The following is an 18,105-nucleotide window of genomic DNA, read 5'->3' as shown; positions in this document are numbered from 1 at the left end:
AGGTTCCGTGCTGCTGACCCCTGCCCGCCTGTCTCCCCGCAGACCCTTCATTCATTCACGCTGAGCTCATCCCCGACAGTGCGGAGCGCAATGACGACAAGCTCTACTTCTTCTTCCGGGAGCGCTCCGCCGAGGCTCCTCAGAACCCCGCCGTGTACGCCCGCATCGGGCGCATCTGCCTCGTAAGTGCCCGTCAAACTCTGCTGCCGCTCCCCAGACCTGCTCCAGCCAGTCTTGGGGTGAATGCGCTGATCTAATCTGGCTGCCTGCCCCCACCCCCAGAATGACGACGGTGGCCACTGCTGCCTAGTCAACAAGTGGAGCACATTCCTGAAGGCGCGGCTCGTCTGCTCTGTGCCAGGCGAGGACGGGATTGAGACCCACTTCGACGAACTCCGTGAGTGCTCCACAAGCAAGCGGGGTCCTCTAGCAGGAGGGATGGCGGCCGGATCAGGGGTCAGGGTGCCTTTAGGGGCCTCCTGTGGGCAGGAGTGGGCAGGCTGCATGGGACTCCTCTCTCAGGCAGTGTCCCCAATACCTCCTCCCTTTTTTTTTTTTTTTTTTTACAGAGGATGTGTTTGTCCAGCAGACCCAGGATGTCAGGAACCCGGTCATTTATGCTGTTTTTACCTCCTCAGGGTGAGGCTGGAGTCAGGGCAAGCAGTGGCAGGATTGGTGGGGGGTGTGGCCGTGGAGGACCCTGGCATGGTTGCAAGCTGTGGGGTGGACGTGGGCTGGGGAGGGCCATGGGTCCAGGGTCTGTCCTGGGCATAGCAGTGACGTGCTTGCACACAGCTCCGTGTTCCGAGGCTCTGCTGTGTGTGTCTACTCCATGGCTGACATCCGCATGGTCTTCAATGGGCCCTTTGCTCACAAGGAAGGCCCCAACTACCAGTGGATGCCGTTCTCGGGAAAGATGCCCTATCCCCGGCCTGGCACAGTAAGTAGCTCCATGTGTTTCTCTTCTTTTTGTAGACCAGGCTGGCCTGGAATCAGAACTCAGAGATCCCCCTGCTTCTGCCTCCTGAGTGCTGGGTAAAGGCATGCGCCGCCGCCGCCGCCGCCGCCGCCGCCACCACCACCACCACCACCACCACCACCACCCCCACCCCATCCTTTTTTTCCATTCCTGTCCTGAGACAGGGTCCCACTGTTTATCCCTGGCTGGCCTGGAACTCACTATGTGGATCAAGCTTGGCTCAAACTCAATAACGATCTGCCTGCCTCTACCTCTCAAGTGCTGGGATTGAAGGCGTGTCCTCAGGGTTTTTTTTGGGGGGGAGGGGCTAGGGGTTGTTTTGTTTTGTTTCTGTATGTGTATGGGTGCTTGGCCTGCATGTATATCTGCAGACCACATGCATGCCTGGTTCTTAGAGAGCCCTGAAGAGGGCATCAGATCCCCTGGAGTTACAGATGGTTGTAAGCCTCAGTGTGGGTGCTGGGCATTAACCCTGGACTTCTAGAAGAGCAGCCAGTGCCCATCTGAGCCTTCTTCCTAGCCTCTCTACTTGATTTTAAGAGGCCTACTTGGGCCCTCTGCAGACATGGCTCCACTATAGTGACGCTCCCAGTCAACAAGGGCAGTGGAACGCACCACACTTAGAAGACGATATTCACAGCCGGGCATGGTGGCACACATTGATCCCAGCACTTGGGAGGCAGAGCCAGGCGGATCTCTGTAAGGTCAAGGCCAGTTGGTCTACATAGTGAGTTCTAGAACACCCAGGCTATGTAGAGAGACCCTGTCTCAAAAAAAAAAACAAAACAAAAAAAAAATTAAAAGAAAGAAAGAAAACTACTATTCACACATCAGGCTGTAAAGAAAGCGGCCTCCCAGGGTTCTGAGGCAGATAGGGGCCTGGTGTGGTGGGCTGCCCCATGGAGGGTACTCTAGGAAGCCTTTGGGGAGGTGAAGTTTAGAGGGAAGAATCTTTGAGGCAAAGCTGGAGGTAAGCTGAAGTCAGTTTGGCCGGCTAACAACAGGAAAGGTAATGAGGAATGGGCAGGATCAAGCCACACCTACTCTGCCTCATTGGGAACTATCTCAGTTTGTCTGGGTATGACCTGGGTGGGCTGCCACAGGAGACTGAGTGTGAGAGCTGAGACATGATCTGACCTAACATCTGCAGTGGCAGATGGGACCGTGGGGTCAGTACGGGTACGGGGAAGCGGGTCTTGGAAGGGGTCTGGGAAGGCTTCCTTCCAGAAGGAAGTTGGAGTTGGAAGGATGACAGACAGGCTGAGCCCAAGGCAGAAGGAACAGCACTCGGGTAGAGAAAGCATTGCCTAGTGTGTGTCAAGATCTGGAGGCCAGCAGCCCAGCTGCACAGGAAAGAGCAATGGAACCAGGACAGCCAGAGAGGAAGGAGACAGCTGGGTGGGGATGGGGACATGGGAAGGGAGTGAGTGGTTAGTTCAGCCAAATGCTACCACAAGGTCATGACGCAGGACAGATCTGGTGGAAGGCAGAGCTCGGGAAAGGGTTTGGAGAGAGAAACAGGTAGATGTAGGGACAGTGTGGAAGCTTCTCCTGAGCTAATGGGTCCATGTGCCCCGCCTGGACCGCCTCAGACTGACCCTCATTATCTGCCTGCAGTGCCCTGGCGGAACCTTTACGCCATCAATGAAGTCCACTAAAGATTATCCTGATGAAGTGATCAACTTCATGCGCAGCCATCCACTCATGTACCAGGCTGTGTACCCGCTGCAGCGGCGACCCCTGGTGGTCCGTACAGGTGCACCCTACCGCCTCACCACTGTCGCTGTGGACCAGGTGGATGCAGCTGATGGGCGCTATGAGGTGCTTTTCCTGGGCACAGGTACCCACTGCTGCTCTCAGACCCTCCCACACTGGGCCCACTGGATGGGAGGAACTGATCCTGGGACCAGATTCTGTCCAGCTAGGGGTTGCTTCAGACTCATCTATGGGAACCTTCTCTCCTGGGCCAGAACAGCCAGGACTAGAGTGGGAAAACTCCATCTATTCCCGTTTCCAGGGGCAGGAAAGTAGGGACACCGGGCACCTAGGGGCCTTGTATGACTTGAAAAGAACTTAGGATACAAGGGATCTGTTTGCCCAGACGTGTGTATACACACACACACACACACACACACACACACACACACACACACACACACGCACTCACGCGCGCGTATGTACATATGTATGTATAGCACACAGCTCAGTTGCCCATTTTATATTCTCAGGAGGGCCCAAAATGAGAGTCTGGGTGTGGGGGCAGACTCTGGCCCTGACCCCCTTTGTCCTGTTCTAGCCTCCCCCGCTCCCAACTGTCCCCTTCGTCCAAGGGACGCCCCTAAGCCTCAGCATGGAAGCCCTGCTCCACTGCCCTAAAGGAGAGGGGCTTTGGTGGGGAGGGCTGAGGCTTTGCCCCTTCCCCAGCATCCCCAGCCCCACTGAGGTCCTGCCCGGCCCGTTCCAGACCGCGGGACAGTGCAGAAGGTCATCGTGCTGCCCAAGGATGACCAGGAGGTGGAGGAGCTCATGCTGGAGGAGGTGGAGGTCTTCAAGGTAGGTGAAGTACCACCCAGTCCTGTCCACACCACCATGACCCTCTCTGGTTCCCCAGCCTCTGAACTTAGACCTAAGCCAGGGCAGGAGGGGTCCTCAGAGTCCCAAGCTGACCCCTGTTTTCTTCCAGGAACCAGCAGCCGTTAAGACTATGACCATCTCGTCCAAGAGGGTGAGTCTGTGGCAGTGTGGGCTGGGAGTGCGGTTGGGGCCTGTGTCCCCCTGGGGTCATGCTCTTGGTGTAAGGATAGGGGACATGAAACAAGGAAGAGCAGGAATCCAGCCCAACTGGCTACTGGTAGGGCTGTCTGTGAGGAGAGAACTGACCCTCCCTGCTTCTGCCCCCAGCAACAACTGTATGTGGCCTCAGCTGTGGGCGTCACACACCTGAGTCTGCACCGCTGCCAGGCCTATGGAGCCGCCTGTGCCGACTGCTGCCTTGCCCGGGATCCCTACTGTGCCTGGGATGGCCAGGCCTGCTCCCGCTACACCGCATCCTCCAAGAGGTATAGACTGCCAGAACCTCGGGATTTTACCCACAATGCCAGGGTGGGGGCGGGAACGGAGCCTGGATAAGACATAACTGCCCTGGGGGACAGGGCCCTGTTCTAGAGTCTTAGGGGTGCAGGAACCTGGGAGCAAGCCTCCCAAGAGCACGCCTTCAGGGGTTATCCTCCTCCAGGCGGAGTCGCCGGCAAGATGTCCGCCACGGGAACCCCATCAGGCAGTGCCGTGGGTTCAATTCCAATGGTGAGTCGGCATGTTGCACATCCTTTAGGGTGCCTCTCACCCATGGCCGCGGACGCCCCCACGGTAGAGACTTGAAGATGATTCCCTGGGTGGTGGGAACCTTAGGTCTGGGATTAGGATGTCCTGTGTCACTCTCTCAATGGGTGGCTGCCCAGTGATGCCTTGTCTTTGTGTGTGGGTGCCCCTTGATGCCTGCCTCTCCCTACTGAACAGACTGCCTGCCTAAGAGCAATGCTGTTTCCACTCAAGGCCCTCTTGATCCACAGCAAACAAGAACGCCATAGAGTCTGTGCAGTATGGCGTGGCCGGCAGCGCCGCTTTCCTCGAGTGCCGGCCTCGCTCCCCGCAAGCCACTGTTAAGTGGCTGTTCCAGCGCGATCCCAGTGACCGGCGCCGTGAGGTGAGTTCCTGTGTCCCCCAAGGGGCAATGCTGCACTGTGGATATGGGCGTTCTTTTTCACAGTGGTGAGCCCATGTGAGAGAAATAGAGTATGGCAGCCAGCCTGGGGCAGCCCTCGTTCTATGGAACCCATTCTAAGGCCCCGTCCTTACACCGGAATCATTTGAGTGATGTGAGTTACATAGACACTCTGTGGGGTAGGCTTTAGTAGATGGAGACCGTTTATAGGCTGGCTTCATTTAATAAAAATTCCATATCTGAGCCGGGCAGTGGTGGCGCACGCCTTTAGTCCCAGCACTCAAGAGGCAGAGGCAGGCGGATCTCTGAGTTCGAGGCCAGCCTGGTCTACAGAGCGAGTTCCAGGACAGCCAGGGCTACACAGAGAGACCCTGTCTTGAAAAAAAACAAAAGAACAAAACATTCCATATCTGTACTCTGTTGGGGTATACCTCCTTGTATGGAAATCATGTGGGTGAGCTCCAGTATATGGAAATCCTGTGGATATTTTCTGGAAAAGCCTTACTGGTGTCCCTCTTTACATGGAAATGGTATGTGGGTGCCACAATTGGGTATTCTCATTAAATGAAAATTCTGTGTGTGCTCCAAAATTTTCTCATTCATTGTTCAGAACTCCCCGCCCCCCCCCAGGGTCTTCATCCCCCCCGAAGTGGGAATATGTGTGGATACCTTATTCAGATCCCTCTCATGTGCAAACAGTACGTGGGCTTTACTCTTGGTTTGTGGAAATGCCCTGTGGGTATCTCTGCTGGAATGGCCACAAAGGAGGCCTCACCTGGAAGCTGGCTAGGGCCGTGGAGTGGTGACCCAGCCCCTGAGCCCCCACCCCTACCCCTGCAGATTCGTGCAGAGGACCGCTTCCTGCGCACAGAGCAGGGGCTGCTGCTTCGCGCCCTGCAGCTTGGTGACCGCGGCCTCTACTCCTGCACGGCCACTGAGAACAACTTCAAGCACATCGTCACTCGGGTGCAGCTGCACGTCCTGGGCCGGGACGCCGTTCACGCTGCCCTCTTCCCCCCACTGGCTGTGAGCGTCCCTCCACCTCCTGGCGCAGGCCTCCCCACACCTCCTTATCAGGAGCTGGCCCAGCTCCTAGCCCAGCCGGAAGTGGGCCTCATCCATCAGTACTGCCAGGGTTACTGGCGCCATGTGCCCCCCAACCCCAGGGAGGCTCCAGGAGCACTTAGGCCTCCTGAACCCCAGGACCAGAAAAAGCCCCGGAACCGTCGCCACCACCCTCCGGACACATGAGGCCAGCTGCGGGAGGCCTACATAGGACCAGCCTAGCCCCTCATCCCTTTTAATATAAAAGATATATATATATATATATATATATAAAATATCTATATTCTATACATACCCTACCCCTGCAAAGACAGTATTTATTGGTGGGTTGTATATAGCCTGCCTCAGTGGCAGCATTATCCAGAACTTAGACCCATGTTGGTCAGCAACGGCACATGACTGAGCATGCCCATCCTGGCCCAGGAAGTTGCCAGGGCCAGGCCAAGACCACACAGCCCCCAGACTCTGCGGAAATCTCCTTGCTCAACAGCCGTCAAGATCTCCAGAACACAGGGAGGGAGCAAGCCCTGTTTGCCGGGGCATGGACCATACACCTTTGCTGATGAATGGTGTCAGCTGTGCTGTGGCGTAGACATGGACACCAGGACTGCTGTGGAGTCTGGGGGGTGGGCCCTCGGGGCACTCAGAGGAGGGAGGAAGGGGCCGTCACGGGATACAGGCCCCTGCCTGGGTCAGGGGTGCTCAGTCAAGGCCAGCCTTTCCCAGGTATTTATTCTCTATTTATTGGGGACAGAAGAGAAGTCTGCCTGGGTGGGGCAGGACCTTCTCTTCCCCCTTCCTTGCCTGTCCTGGCAGGTCCACCCCACTCTACCTCCTTAGCTTTTCCTGTGCCGCCTCGACCCATGGGGAGAGAAGCAGCGGCCGAGTGCAGGCGTGGCTCAGAAGAGCCCCCAGCCCTGAGGGTAGATGGGCCATGGTGGAGGCCCAGGGCCTGCAGGGTTCCCCAAGGTTCCCTTCTGCCCACCGCTTCAGGTGATGGGTGTAAATAGCTCTGGGGGCAGTTGGGCAGATGGGTGGGGGGCTCCTGCAGCCCTCTGCTACCCAGGCCATAGCTGCACTTGGGTTCCATCTTGCTAATAAACACTGGCTCTGGGACTAGACTTTGCTTTCTCTCCTTGGTGGTTGGAGTGGGAATGGAGGTGGGTTAGGCCCACACTTCTAATCTCAGCACTAGAGAGGCAGAGGCAGGTGGAATTCTGCCTTTGATGCCAGCCTGGTCTACAGAGCAAGTTCCAAGACAGCCAGGGCTGCCCAGAAACCCTGTCTCAAAAACAACAGCAACAGAAAAGACTCCAACTCCCCTATGTTGGCATTTAGTTCATTTTGAGCCTGGAGAGATGGCGCAGCAGTTAAGAGCACTAACTTATCTCCTGAGGACCCCAGTTCAATTCCCAGCACCCACACGGCAGCTCACAGCTGTAACTCCAGTTTCAGGGGACCCAACACCCTCATAGATACATTTGCCAGCAAAACAGCAATAAAGTTAATTTTTAAAAGGAGACTCCATATGTAGACATCAGGCTAGATTTAATTAGCCAGGGCTCCTGTACTGCCATAGACCCCGGTGGCCCGCTTACGATGTGGAATTGAAGGTGGGTGGAGCCCAAGGCTGTAAGTGGCGTGGATGAAGCAGTCTTCTGAGCCGAGCCCTCCTCACTCAGTAGGATGAATGTCCAGAAAGCCCGTTTAGGGTATCTACTTCCTACATGTCCTGATTAGGGATAACATGCTCAGTGCCTGGGACCCTGGAACCCTCCTAGTAGTTTATTGCAGAGTTGAGTCTGGTTTCAGGAGTCCAGTGAGGTGGCTCCAGACTAGAGCAGCCAGCCTTGAGAGCCCAAGATGTGGGCTTTCCAATTGTATGTGGACAGGAGATCTCTAGAAACTAGGAGCTGAGCTGAGCTCCGCAGGTGCCAGCCGCGCTTCACCAACTGCTACACCTGAGCAGGTCTCCAGACCCGAGTGGAGGCTGTCAGGTTTTAGTGGTGCCCTGTGCAGGTGCCCCATGCGTGAACCAGATAGAACCAGGGCAGGTGAGCCCCACTCTCCCATCCTCTCGGGAACAGCAACCCTCAGCATCCATATCTGATAACAGGCTGGCCAAAGATTCACTCAGAGTTTAGCCACCTCTAAAATGATTTTGTTGCACCTAAGTAAACGTGTAGGTAGACAAATGTACGTTCACGGACTGGCACAGACAAGCTCTATGCATACACACAGGGACACAGGTGTGCATCTAAATACATAGGCGAGTGGGCTGAGAGTGTGTATCACGGTTACCTACACTTGCACATTCAGGCATACACGAACAGCTATGAACCCACACAAAGCGCTGCAAAATAAACATACGTACACCTGTACCTGTACAGGCATGTATAGGATGCTGGAGGTGCAGCTCAAGAATACAGGGATCCCTAGATTTGATCCCCAGCATATACACACACAGCGCCAATGCACATACACATTGCATGCATAGTCTCAAACAGGTGTGTAAGGGCACATGCACTTAAAAAGCTACTAGCAGATACACATGCATGCAGATATGCAGGCTCGAGTGTGTCTAGTCATTACTTGGTCTTAGTAAGGAAGAGAAAGATACACCCAGGCATGTATAGCAGACTGACCCTGCAGAAGGCATGTAGAGACCATGCTCGGGGTCACATTTAGCCCTGAGTGTGAGGCAAATATAAAGTCACCTATTCCCTGGTGCCTTCCAGCAGACACAGCCCTCTGATCCAGAGATACCCCACCCTTGTGAACCACTGCTAATCATGTGACCCTGTGCCTCTCCTAATCAGTAAAGTGGAGCTATGGTTTGGGCACCACCTTCCCCCAAGTTCCATGTGAGCTTACAAAAGAGTGGTCCTGATGCAGCTGGGCAAGCAGTAGGTCCTCTGCCTGCTTCTCCTTCAGCATTCGCCTGCCAATCCCCAGCCCCAGTTTTCCTACTCCTGGGGCTGAAGGGTCTTTCCCCTCAACTATGCCAAGCGAACCCCTATAGGACAGGGGAAGGACTCTCTAGGGTCTCTTCTGGAGAATGGGGGGGGGGGCAGAGGGGTGCACTGTCAGCAGTTGATGGATTGGGGCCTTGCCAGCCTGATTAAAAGGCCAGGAGACTGAACCTCACCTGTCCTTGTCTCTGATTGGCCCTCGGGCATTCCGAGCTCTCAAATCCCACTAAGCAGTCCGCCAGGGCCCGCACAGGTCTGTGGAGGGCCAGTTGATTACCAGCCTTAGGGCCAAAGGGTTGTCTGAGGAGGCCGGAGGCTGCCTACCCTGTCCCTTTGCCTGCTGCTGGGACCATGGGGGCTGGGGCCAGTGCTGAGGAGAAGCATTCCAGAGAGCTAGAAAAGAAGCTGAAAGAGGATGCTGAGAAAGATGCTCGAACGGTGAAGCTGCTGCTGCTGGGTAGGAGTCCCTGCCGGCCAGTGTTGGGGAGGGGACAGCGGCGGGTCGGCGGCCTGGGGCTAGGCAAGCAGCCTTTCTATGAAGCCAGGATTCCTTGAGGGGGGGGGTGACAATGTGACAATGCGGTGGGGCAGAGCACAGAGTGGGGGCCATTCCTCGGCAAGGTCTGACAGGTGGTGATGTCTCGGTCCCCCAAGGTTGGGCATCCTATGGCAGTTTCCTGGGGACGCCCTTCTCTCTGAAGAGCTGTGCGCCCGACACACCTTTGCATAAGTGTGTGCACTCAGGCACACTTTTGCCCTCAAGGTACAGCCTGTGGTTTTCCAGGCCTGCTCAACAAGGCTCAGGTCCTCTTGGCTGCTCTTTCTCCCTTGGGAATAAGAAGCTTCTAGGGTCACCCATGTCTACAAAGGCACTGGATGCCAGAACTTGGTAGACTGTGAAACAGCTAAAGAAAGTGGAAAGATGCCAGGCTGTGGTGGCACACGCCCTTAATCCCAGCACTCGGAAGACAGAGGCAGGCAGATCTCTGAGTTTGAGGCCAGCCTGGTCTTCAGAGCAAATTCTAGAATAGCCAGGGCTACATAGAGAAATGGGGGGGGGGAAGTGGAAAGATATTGATGCCTACAGGAATAAATAAAGCCAAGCCCATGACCCCATGGGTAGTGAGAGAGATGAGTGTACTGCCATTGCTTAACCCCCAAGGGAAAGTTGCTGGTTTAGGGGGGCAGGCAGAGGTACTAAGCCAGGGCCCCCAGGAGAGAAAGGCCGAGAAACTAAGCCGGAAATCCCATTAATTGTATCCAACACCCTTGAGGAGGGCAGGCTCAGAAAGGGTGTCAGCTCTGTCCTCTCCCCCCATCTAAGGGTGCTAATTCCTTCTGAGCCTCTCAGAGACATCTCTTTAGGTGAAAGGCAGAGGTTGGTCCCGGTCAGATAATCCTGTGCATGCAATACTGGAAATCCCCACAAGGTGGCCCTAGAGGGTTTCCTTATTTTGATCTTGTAGCATAGTAAAAGCACTACATACCGGAATCTTGGGGGTATCTACCCCACCCCGGCACAGTTAAGGCCGCTTAACTGAGGTAGGACCCTTTTGTCATTTACAACCATTTCTCCCAGGGGTCTTCAAGACTTGGCTTTGGATGGAAATGAGGGCAAGTGTATCTAGAGTTCTAGCTGGCACCCCAGGGCTCTGATCCAAAGGAAGTGGTCAGTGCTGGTCAGTGCGGCTCTGAGGCACAGCTTCCCTTTCAGGTGCTGGTGAATCCGGGAAGAGCACCATTGTCAAGCAGATGAAGTGAGTGTTCCCTGTCCATCCTAAAGCCCTTAGCGATAGCCCTCCCTACTGGCCCGGGAAGCTCTGACTCTGCCGGTCTTGGCTGCAGGATTATCCACCAGGATGGTTATTCACTGGAAGAATGCCTGGAGTTCATTGCCATCATCTATGGCAACACGCTGCAGTCCATCCTGGCCATTGTTCGGGCTATGACCACGCTCAACATTCAGTATGGAGATTCGGCGAGACAGGTGAGGCAGGCTGCTATCAGTCCCTGGGGGCTCAAGGCACCTGGGTAGGCTCAGGTTCACAGCCACTACCTTGCCCTGCCACCAGGATGATGCCCGGAAGCTGATGCACATGGCGGATACCATTGAGGAAGGCACAATGCCTAAGGAGATGTCCGACATCATTCAGCGCTTGTGGAAAGACTCGGGTATCCAAGCTTGCTTCGAACGTGCCTCGGAGTACCAGCTCAATGACTCTGCTGGCTAGTGAGTGCACAAGGGGATGCGGGGAGCAGAGGAGGTGGACGGGCAGGCCCCAGCTGGGGTGATCTCCCACACCACTTACCCACTCATGTCCAGTGGTCTTCCTCAGCTATCTTTCAGATCTAGAGCGTCTGGTGACTCCAGGCTATGTGCCCACTGAGCAGGACGTGTTGCGCTCTCGTGTCAAAACCACCGGCATCATCGAGACGCAGTTCTCCTTCAAGGACCTCAACTTCAGGTAAGACCCCTGCACGCTTGTTCAGCTGGCCTGACGGGAACTTCACTGTCCTGAGTTAAGGTCCTACCCTTGCCAGGAGAAAGGCTGGTCACCTCAGATGCCAATCCATATGAGGGCGCCCCAGCCAGCTTAAGAAGACAAGGGGTGCCAGTGGGCATATCCAGGTGACCTGATACACGGGTCTAAATCCGGGACACGGCTCTGACCTACAGAATGTTCGATGTGGGCGGGCAGCGTTCCGAGCGCAAAAAGTGGATCCATTGCTTCGAGGGTGTGACCTGCATCATTTTCATCGCCGCACTGAGCGCTTACGACATGGTGCTGGTGGAGGACGACGAAGTGGTGAGTGCCAAGTTGGGCCTAAGGGTTTGAGAAGGGAGGTGGAGCCGGGGGAGCCACCGAGACTCACAGAAGCCGAGGCTGTCTGGGAGCGGTGGGAGGCGCCTCAGTCCCGGGAGCCCAGAGGCGAAGGGGCCGCTGCCGGCCTGGTGCCCCACAGCCTCTGCCTTCCCCAGAACCGAATGCACGAGAGCCTGCACCTGTTCAACAGCATCTGCAACCACCGCTACTTCGCCACTACATCCATCGTGCTCTTCCTCAACAAGAAGGACGTTTTCTCCGAGAAGATAAAAAAGGCACACCTCAGCATCTGCTTTCCCGATTACGATGGTGAGATTCCCTAGCCCCGGCCGCCAGGCGGTGCCCCAGTCCAACGATTCCCGCCGCGCGCTCCTTCCCGCGGGGAAGGTCTTCCCGCGCAGAGTGAGTGCTGCCCTCTGCCGCAGGACCTAACACTTACGAGGATGCCGGCAACTACATCAAGGTGCAGTTCCTCGAGCTTAACATGCGACGTGACGTGAAGGAGATCTACTCCCACATGACGTGCGCCACCGACACACAGAACGTCAAGTTTGTCTTTGACGCTGTCACCGACATTATCATCAAGGAGAACCTGAAAGACTGCGGGCTCTTCTGAGGTGGGGGTCCTAGCTGGCCAGACCTTCCATCATCCTGCTCCGTCGTCTCAGGACCCGAACCCTGCCCCTAGTTGCCCACGGTGATCACGGCTCCAGGCGGCTCCGTTCCCTGCTGCCCACCCCTAAACCCCGCCCCACGGCTTTCAGGCTCCACCCACCCCCAGAGGCCCCCTCCCCCTACTCTTGAGCTCAACATTTTTTCATTCCTCCCCAACCTCCACGGGTACAGGTTCTAGGGCTGCCCCGACAACGCCTAGTCTCATTTATTTTGCTGCTCAAGAATGCTGAGGTTCCAATCCCTTTTCTCTTCACAGATGCCTGAATTCATGTGTGTCCCTTGCTCTGAGACTCTGTATGTAGCCCAGCTGCCCTGTAGTCCCCTCCAATAACTCCCGTGCCTCAGCCTGCTGCTCCCCTAGTCACACATCCAAAGCCCTGAGGCTTGAAGTGCAGACCCTCCCCCAAGTCCCCAACCCCGCCCCGCCCTTCACCGCCTGGCTGCACTGGCCTCTTGGACCCACGGCAGCCAGCCTCAGCTAGGACAAAGGCAAGACTTGGGACAGCTGGAGCTCACAGTGACTCAGCAGTGCCCGAGTGACCCGTCCCATTCTGCCACCCCCACCAGCAGCGCTCACCTGGTGGATTTGGGTTCAGCAAACAGCGCTCCCTCCCTCCCCAGCATTCATGAAGGGCTGGAGGTACCCCTCCCTCAAGCAGGCCTGCTGCTTGCCAGCAGGTCATTTCAGTCTGCTACCTGCATATGACAAGTCCAACATCTGTCCACGCAGTGGTCAGTAACTGTCCCTCCCGGCAGCCCAAGGGAGCCAAAGTCCAAGCTCTGGTCTGTGGAGCCTCACGTAGATAAATTAGTGACTTTGAGATGGGTGCCAGGGAGAGACACAAGACAAACCCATCCCCAAATACGAGGCTCAGGCTATCTCCCAGTTCCTTTTCCCTCCGGGGCTTGCCCCTCTGTCCTTGAACACTTCCACACCCCACCTCATCCACCCACACACAGTACTCAGGGCTGGCTGGTCAAGGTATGGTATATTGAAGGGGGGTGTTATTGACATCAGCTATGACCAATAATCAAGCTATGCTGAGGGGTGGCTGAGGGCAGAGTCCAACTCGTATTGATCAAACCACAGGTAAAGACCAATTCCATGTGAGGTTACAGGGAAGTCCATGTGACTGTTGTCCCTCCTGACTCGGGACCCAGTCCTGGCGAGAGAGAACAGAAAACCTAGCCTGGACCATTAGAGACAATGTCCCCCACCCCCCACCCCCCCAGCCCCTTCTCCTTTCTTCCTCAAGTCTTTGCTTAAGCCTGTGGACCAGAGTCAGTGCTGCTGTTAGTGTTAGAGACACGGTGCTTCTGTCCAGCAAGGCTAGGCCATGATCTGTACGCCCTTAGCTACGTGCACAGACTCAGCAATAAACCTTTGCACCAGGTCGGCTGTCCTTTCTTGTCAGTGGGGGAAGCTTAGCTGCCATGAGTCCTGGACATTTATTAAGTTCCCAGTACTAGACATGAGGGATGTAGGAAGATGACCCTTCCAAAGTAAAGTGCCTGGCCTGACTTGGTCTCAGGGGATTTTGGAGGGGGATAATGGGTCCAACTCATGACCCTTGGCAGAAGCTGAGGGATACGGGAAAGGTTACTGGAACAGTCTCAGATCAGCAGGGAGTTTTTGGTTTACTTGTTTTATGAGACAAGGTCTTACTGGATAACCTAGGCTGGTTATGAACTCACCATCCTCCTGCCTCAGACTCTGAATGCTGGGATTGCAGGCGCCTCTTGACACCTAGTGACAAGGAGATTTGAGGCAGCAGTTCACCTGACAGAGGCAGGAGAGTGCATAAGATCTGGCTGAGCACTTGGACTTCTGAGCACAGGAGCTCAGGGGAGCAGGGGCGGGGAAGGGGAGATGGGTGGGGGGACAGTGGAGAGGGCCAAATGCCGGGGGAGGTAATGAGGACTTACAGAGGCTCTCAAAGCTGGGAGCGAGTGAGGCAAGTGACGCTCTCATCTCCAGAGCAGAAGTGGCAGCCAGGGTCTGGGTGTGGTGGTGCATGCTTTTAGTCCCAGCACTCAGGAAGCAGAGGCAGGCCGGTCTCGGTGTGAGACTATCTTGATATATGTAACAAGTTCCAGGTCAATCAGGGCTACATAATGAGACCCCCTCTTTTTTAACTCAGAATTAGGGGAACTGGAGAGATGTCTCAGCTGTTTGCAAGAGCACATGTTGCTCTTACAGAGGATTCAGTTCAGTTCTCACAGCAGGCTGCTCACAACCACCTGTAACTCCAGCTCCAAAGGAGCTGATACTTCTTCTGGCTTTGGAAGGCACCTGTACTCACATCCGCTTACCCTCACACAGATACACACACACACACCACATAATAAATAAGTCTTTAAAAATAGTCAGGGGACTGGAGAGAGATGGCTCAGCACTTAAGAGCACCGGCTGCTAGCACATCTCTAATCCCAGGTGCGTCTCTGAACAGGACAGGCAGGGCTACACAGAGAGAAACCCTGTCTCAAAAAACAAAACAAACCAATAGCTAAGATGAAGCTAGCGAGGAGTCTCCGTGGGTAAGAACACTTGCTGCACAGGCCTGATGAGCTGGCCTGGAAGCCCTGGGAAAAGCTGGACGCAGAAGCTCCCATCTGCAATCTCAGTACTTCTGCATCAAGACAGGAGACAGGAGGGTTGCCTGGGAGCTTATGGAGTGAGTACTCGGCATGGAAAGATGAGAGACTCTGCCTGAAAAACAAGGTGGGAGGGCAAATCTAACGCCCCCAAATTGCCCTCTAACCCTCCATACAGGCCGTGGTGTGCATGCATCAACACCCACACATTCTCTCTGTCTCTCTCTCTCACACTTTCTCTCTCTCTCTTTCTCTCACACACACATTAATAACCAATAAAAATGTTAATGGTTAAGATTGTAAATTCTATGGTATATGTATTTCACTACCACCACCAAAAATGAGCAAAAATGCCAGGCAGTGATGGCATATGCCCTTACTTCCAGCACTCGAGAAGGAGAGGCATGTGGATCTCTGTGAGTTCGAGGACAGCCTGATCTACAAAGCAAGTTCCAGGACAGGACAGCCAGAGCTGTAACAGAGAAACCCTGTCTCGAAAAACAAAAAACAAACAAACAATATATATATATATAATATATATATATATATTATATATATATATATATAAATGAACAGATATGTTTCAGGTTCCAATAAAGTTTGGCATGTCTTTCTTTAATTTTTATAATTTTGTTCACAGTGAATTTTTGCATTAATTTTGACTTTTTAAAGTTTTATTTATTTACTATTGTGTGTATATATGGGGCGCGTACACCACAGTGCAGATGTGAAGGTCAGTGAGCAGCTTTGAGAAGTCAGTTCTCTTCTTCCATCTTCATGTGGGTTCTGCAGATGGAACTCAAGCTTGCCCAGCAAGTGGTTTGCCCACTGAGCAGCCATCTTGGTGTGATTTTAAAGGTGTGTGCCACCACGCTGGATTGTGACTTGTAAAAATATTTGGGAGACAGGGTCTGGACAGTTGGCCTGGAACTTACCATGTGGACCAGAGTGTCTTCAAACCCACAGAAATCAGCCTGCTGAGATTAAAGTCATGTGCCCCCATGCTTGGTTCCTGAATTTCTTTTGTTTGGTTTGGTTTTTGTTGTTGTTGCTGTTTTTTTTTTTGTTTGTTTGTTTGTTTGTTTTTTAAGACAGAGTTTCTCTGCTTAGCCTTGGCTGTCCTGGAACACACTCTGTAGACCAGGTTGTCCTCGAACTCTCAGAGATCCTCCTGCCTCTGCCTCCTGAGTGCTGGGATTAAAGGTGTGCACCACCGCCGACAGGCTTTTCTTTAGTTTTTGAAACAGGATGTACTATGTAGCCCAGGTTGACTTGGAACTAGCAATCCTGCCTCCACCTACTAAGTGCTGGGAATGTACCTACTAAGTGCTGGGAATGCACATACTACCATGCCTGGACCTTGTGTAACATCACGTTTTTCTCTTGGTCTGGGCATTGGACCTGGGGTCTTGTCCATGCTAAAGAATTCTCAGTCACCACTTGTTTTTTTGAGATCTGTATCTATATTCGTACCAGAACACTAAAATACCTTTTAAATTTGTTTTTAAAGCTGATGTCAGAGCCAGGTCTTTAATCCCAGCCCTCAGGGGAGGCAGAGGCAGGTGGATCTCTGTGAGTTTGAGGCCAGCCTGGTCTATAGAGTGAGTTGCAGGATGACCAGAGGTACACAGGGAACCCTGTCTTGGAAAAACCAAACCAAATCAGAACAAAACAAAAGCAAATGAAAGCTGATGTCAGGAGTGGAGAATTATATGTATAACCCCATCACTTAAAAAGCAGAGCCAGGGACCAACCTGCTCTACACAGTTAGTTCCAGGCTAGCTTGGACTACAGAGTGAGAACTTATCTAAAAAACCAAAACCAAAACCAAAACCAAAAAAAAAAAAAAAAAAAAAAAAAAAATCAAATAAATAAATGAAACTCAAAAGTAGTATTATATTAGTCATTTCTGTCAGGGCCTGGAATTGAACCTAGTACCCTACTACTAGATAGATCATGTGCTCACCGAGGTGCAGCCAGAGCCCAAACATCATTGCTTTGTTTCCTTCTTTTCGTTTTGATCTTACTGGCACACACATGCTAAGCAAGCGCTCTGTCACTGGGCTACAGACCCCCACAACTACTTGAATCTTAAATATTTTATTTCTACACAAAACACAATTTATTATCATTTTTATTACCCTGTTTTAGTGGCAAAAAGCAATGATATTTGTGAACTATACTTCAGAAAAAAATCACTGACGTTTTAAATGCTGAATGTGGCCATGCATGTAGGTAATCGCCAGCATGTTTATGCAAGGTTTATGCACACACACTTAAAAAACAAACATATTTTAGCAGGGTATGGCAGTGCATGCCTGGATATTCAGTGTTTGGGAAGAGAAGGAGGTCAGGACCACCTCAGATCCACAGGGAATTTGAAGTCAGCCCAAAGTATGGGAGACTGTCACAAAAGAAGATCCAAGCAAGGAGAGCAAAGCCACGACGGTTTTGAAGGCAGCCTGGGCTTCCGAGTAAGTTCAAGTCTAGCCTAGATGACATGAAGCTCTGTTGAAAGAAACAGGGAAAGCCAGGTATGATGGCGCACACCTTTAACCCCAGCACTCAGGAGGCAGAGGCAGGAGAACCTCTGTGAGTTCGAGGCCACCCTGGTCTACAAAGTGAGTTCTAGGACAGCCAGAGCTACACAGAGAAACCCTGTCTCGAAAAACAAACAAACAAAAGAAAAGAAAAAAATATATTTGGGTCCACATATTTCCCTGAGCATGGAGGACTAGGAGGAGCTGAGAGACACAGGAGAAAGAGTATCTTCGGTATCCACCAGAGTCTGGGCCTATGAGGCAAGGTGCCCAGTGGCAGGGTCTGGATCTCTGCAGAGTTGGCAAAGTACATACCTCAACCACAAACAGGCAACGGATGTGCGGAGTCTGTACCTGTGGTCGCTTAAGGAAGGAATCTAGGAGGCAGATGGTCCTTGTGACTAGGCAGGAGGCAGAGTCTAGAGAAGATAAAGGGGGACTATTGTGAAGAGGCGCCAAAATAGCTTGACCACACAGCAGCCATGACAGGCTTAGGGGCCTAGACACAGCTTCTGTGACAGGCTTACTGGTAGGCAACACCCAGATCCAGGAAAAGCCTTAAGCTGATACCACCCAGGGATCTACCCAGGGATGAGGAAGCACCTGACATCCCAAACATTCCAACCATTAGATAAGGTGGCCAGATGTCTTTGAGTCTACTCAAGCACACACCTATTTTTGTTTTACAGATACCCCTAGACAGTTGTCAGCCAATCAGGGTCCTGGACCCTGG

General features: G+C 53.3%; 2 protein-coding genes and 1 long non-coding RNA gene across 3 annotated transcripts in view; 2 read left to right on the top strand and 1 right to left on the bottom strand.

Moving 5' to 3' along the window:
* Positions 1 to 6,886, top strand: part of Sema3f (semaphorin 3F) — a 28,216-nt gene extending 21,330 nt beyond the window's left edge. Inside the window, 11 exon segments of the mRNA XM_028887031.2 lie at positions 43 to 182; positions 283 to 397; positions 570 to 639; positions 796 to 940; positions 2,597 to 2,819; positions 3,444 to 3,532; positions 3,663 to 3,704; positions 3,881 to 4,038; positions 4,215 to 4,282; positions 4,549 to 4,682; positions 5,541 to 6,886. Coding sequence (XP_028742864.1) covers positions 43 to 182; positions 283 to 397; positions 570 to 639; positions 796 to 940; positions 2,597 to 2,819; positions 3,444 to 3,532; positions 3,663 to 3,704; positions 3,881 to 4,038; positions 4,215 to 4,282; positions 4,549 to 4,682; positions 5,541 to 5,951 — 1,595 coding nt within the window. The 3' untranslated portion in view covers positions 5,952 to 6,886.
* A 117-nt stretch (positions 6,887 to 7,003) lies between these two features.
* Positions 7,004 to 13,675, top strand: Gnat1 (G protein subunit alpha transducin 1). The gene is made up of 9 exons (XM_028887057.2): positions 7,004 to 9,194; positions 10,452 to 10,494; positions 10,583 to 10,724; positions 10,810 to 10,967; positions 11,074 to 11,202; positions 11,415 to 11,544; positions 11,718 to 11,871; positions 11,988 to 12,179; positions 12,494 to 13,675. Exons 1-8 carry the CDS (start codon positions 9,089 to 9,091, stop codon positions 12,176 to 12,178), a joined length of 1,053 nt encoding a protein of 350 aa, XP_028742890.1. The 5' UTR covers positions 7,004 to 9,088; the 3' UTR covers position 12,179; positions 12,494 to 13,675.
* LOC119088371 lies at positions 11,130 to 12,092 on the bottom strand. Its single transcript, XR_005092042.1, has 2 exons — positions 12,002 to 12,092; positions 11,130 to 11,818 (listed from the first exon to the last, which is right to left on the bottom strand). It is a non-coding gene; the product is annotated as an uncharacterized LOC119088371 (long non-coding RNA).
* Positions 13,676 to 18,105: the final 4,430 nt, after the last annotated feature.

Source organism: Peromyscus leucopus, chromosome 7 (genome assembly GCF_004664715.2).
Source record: "Peromyscus leucopus breed LL Stock chromosome 7, UCI_PerLeu_2.1, whole genome shotgun sequence".
Taxonomy (NCBI): Eukaryota; Metazoa; Chordata; class Mammalia; order Rodentia; family Cricetidae; genus Peromyscus; species Peromyscus leucopus.
The sequence above is the reverse complement of the archived record's forward strand: the minus strand, read 5'-3'. Positions and strand labels throughout refer to the sequence as shown.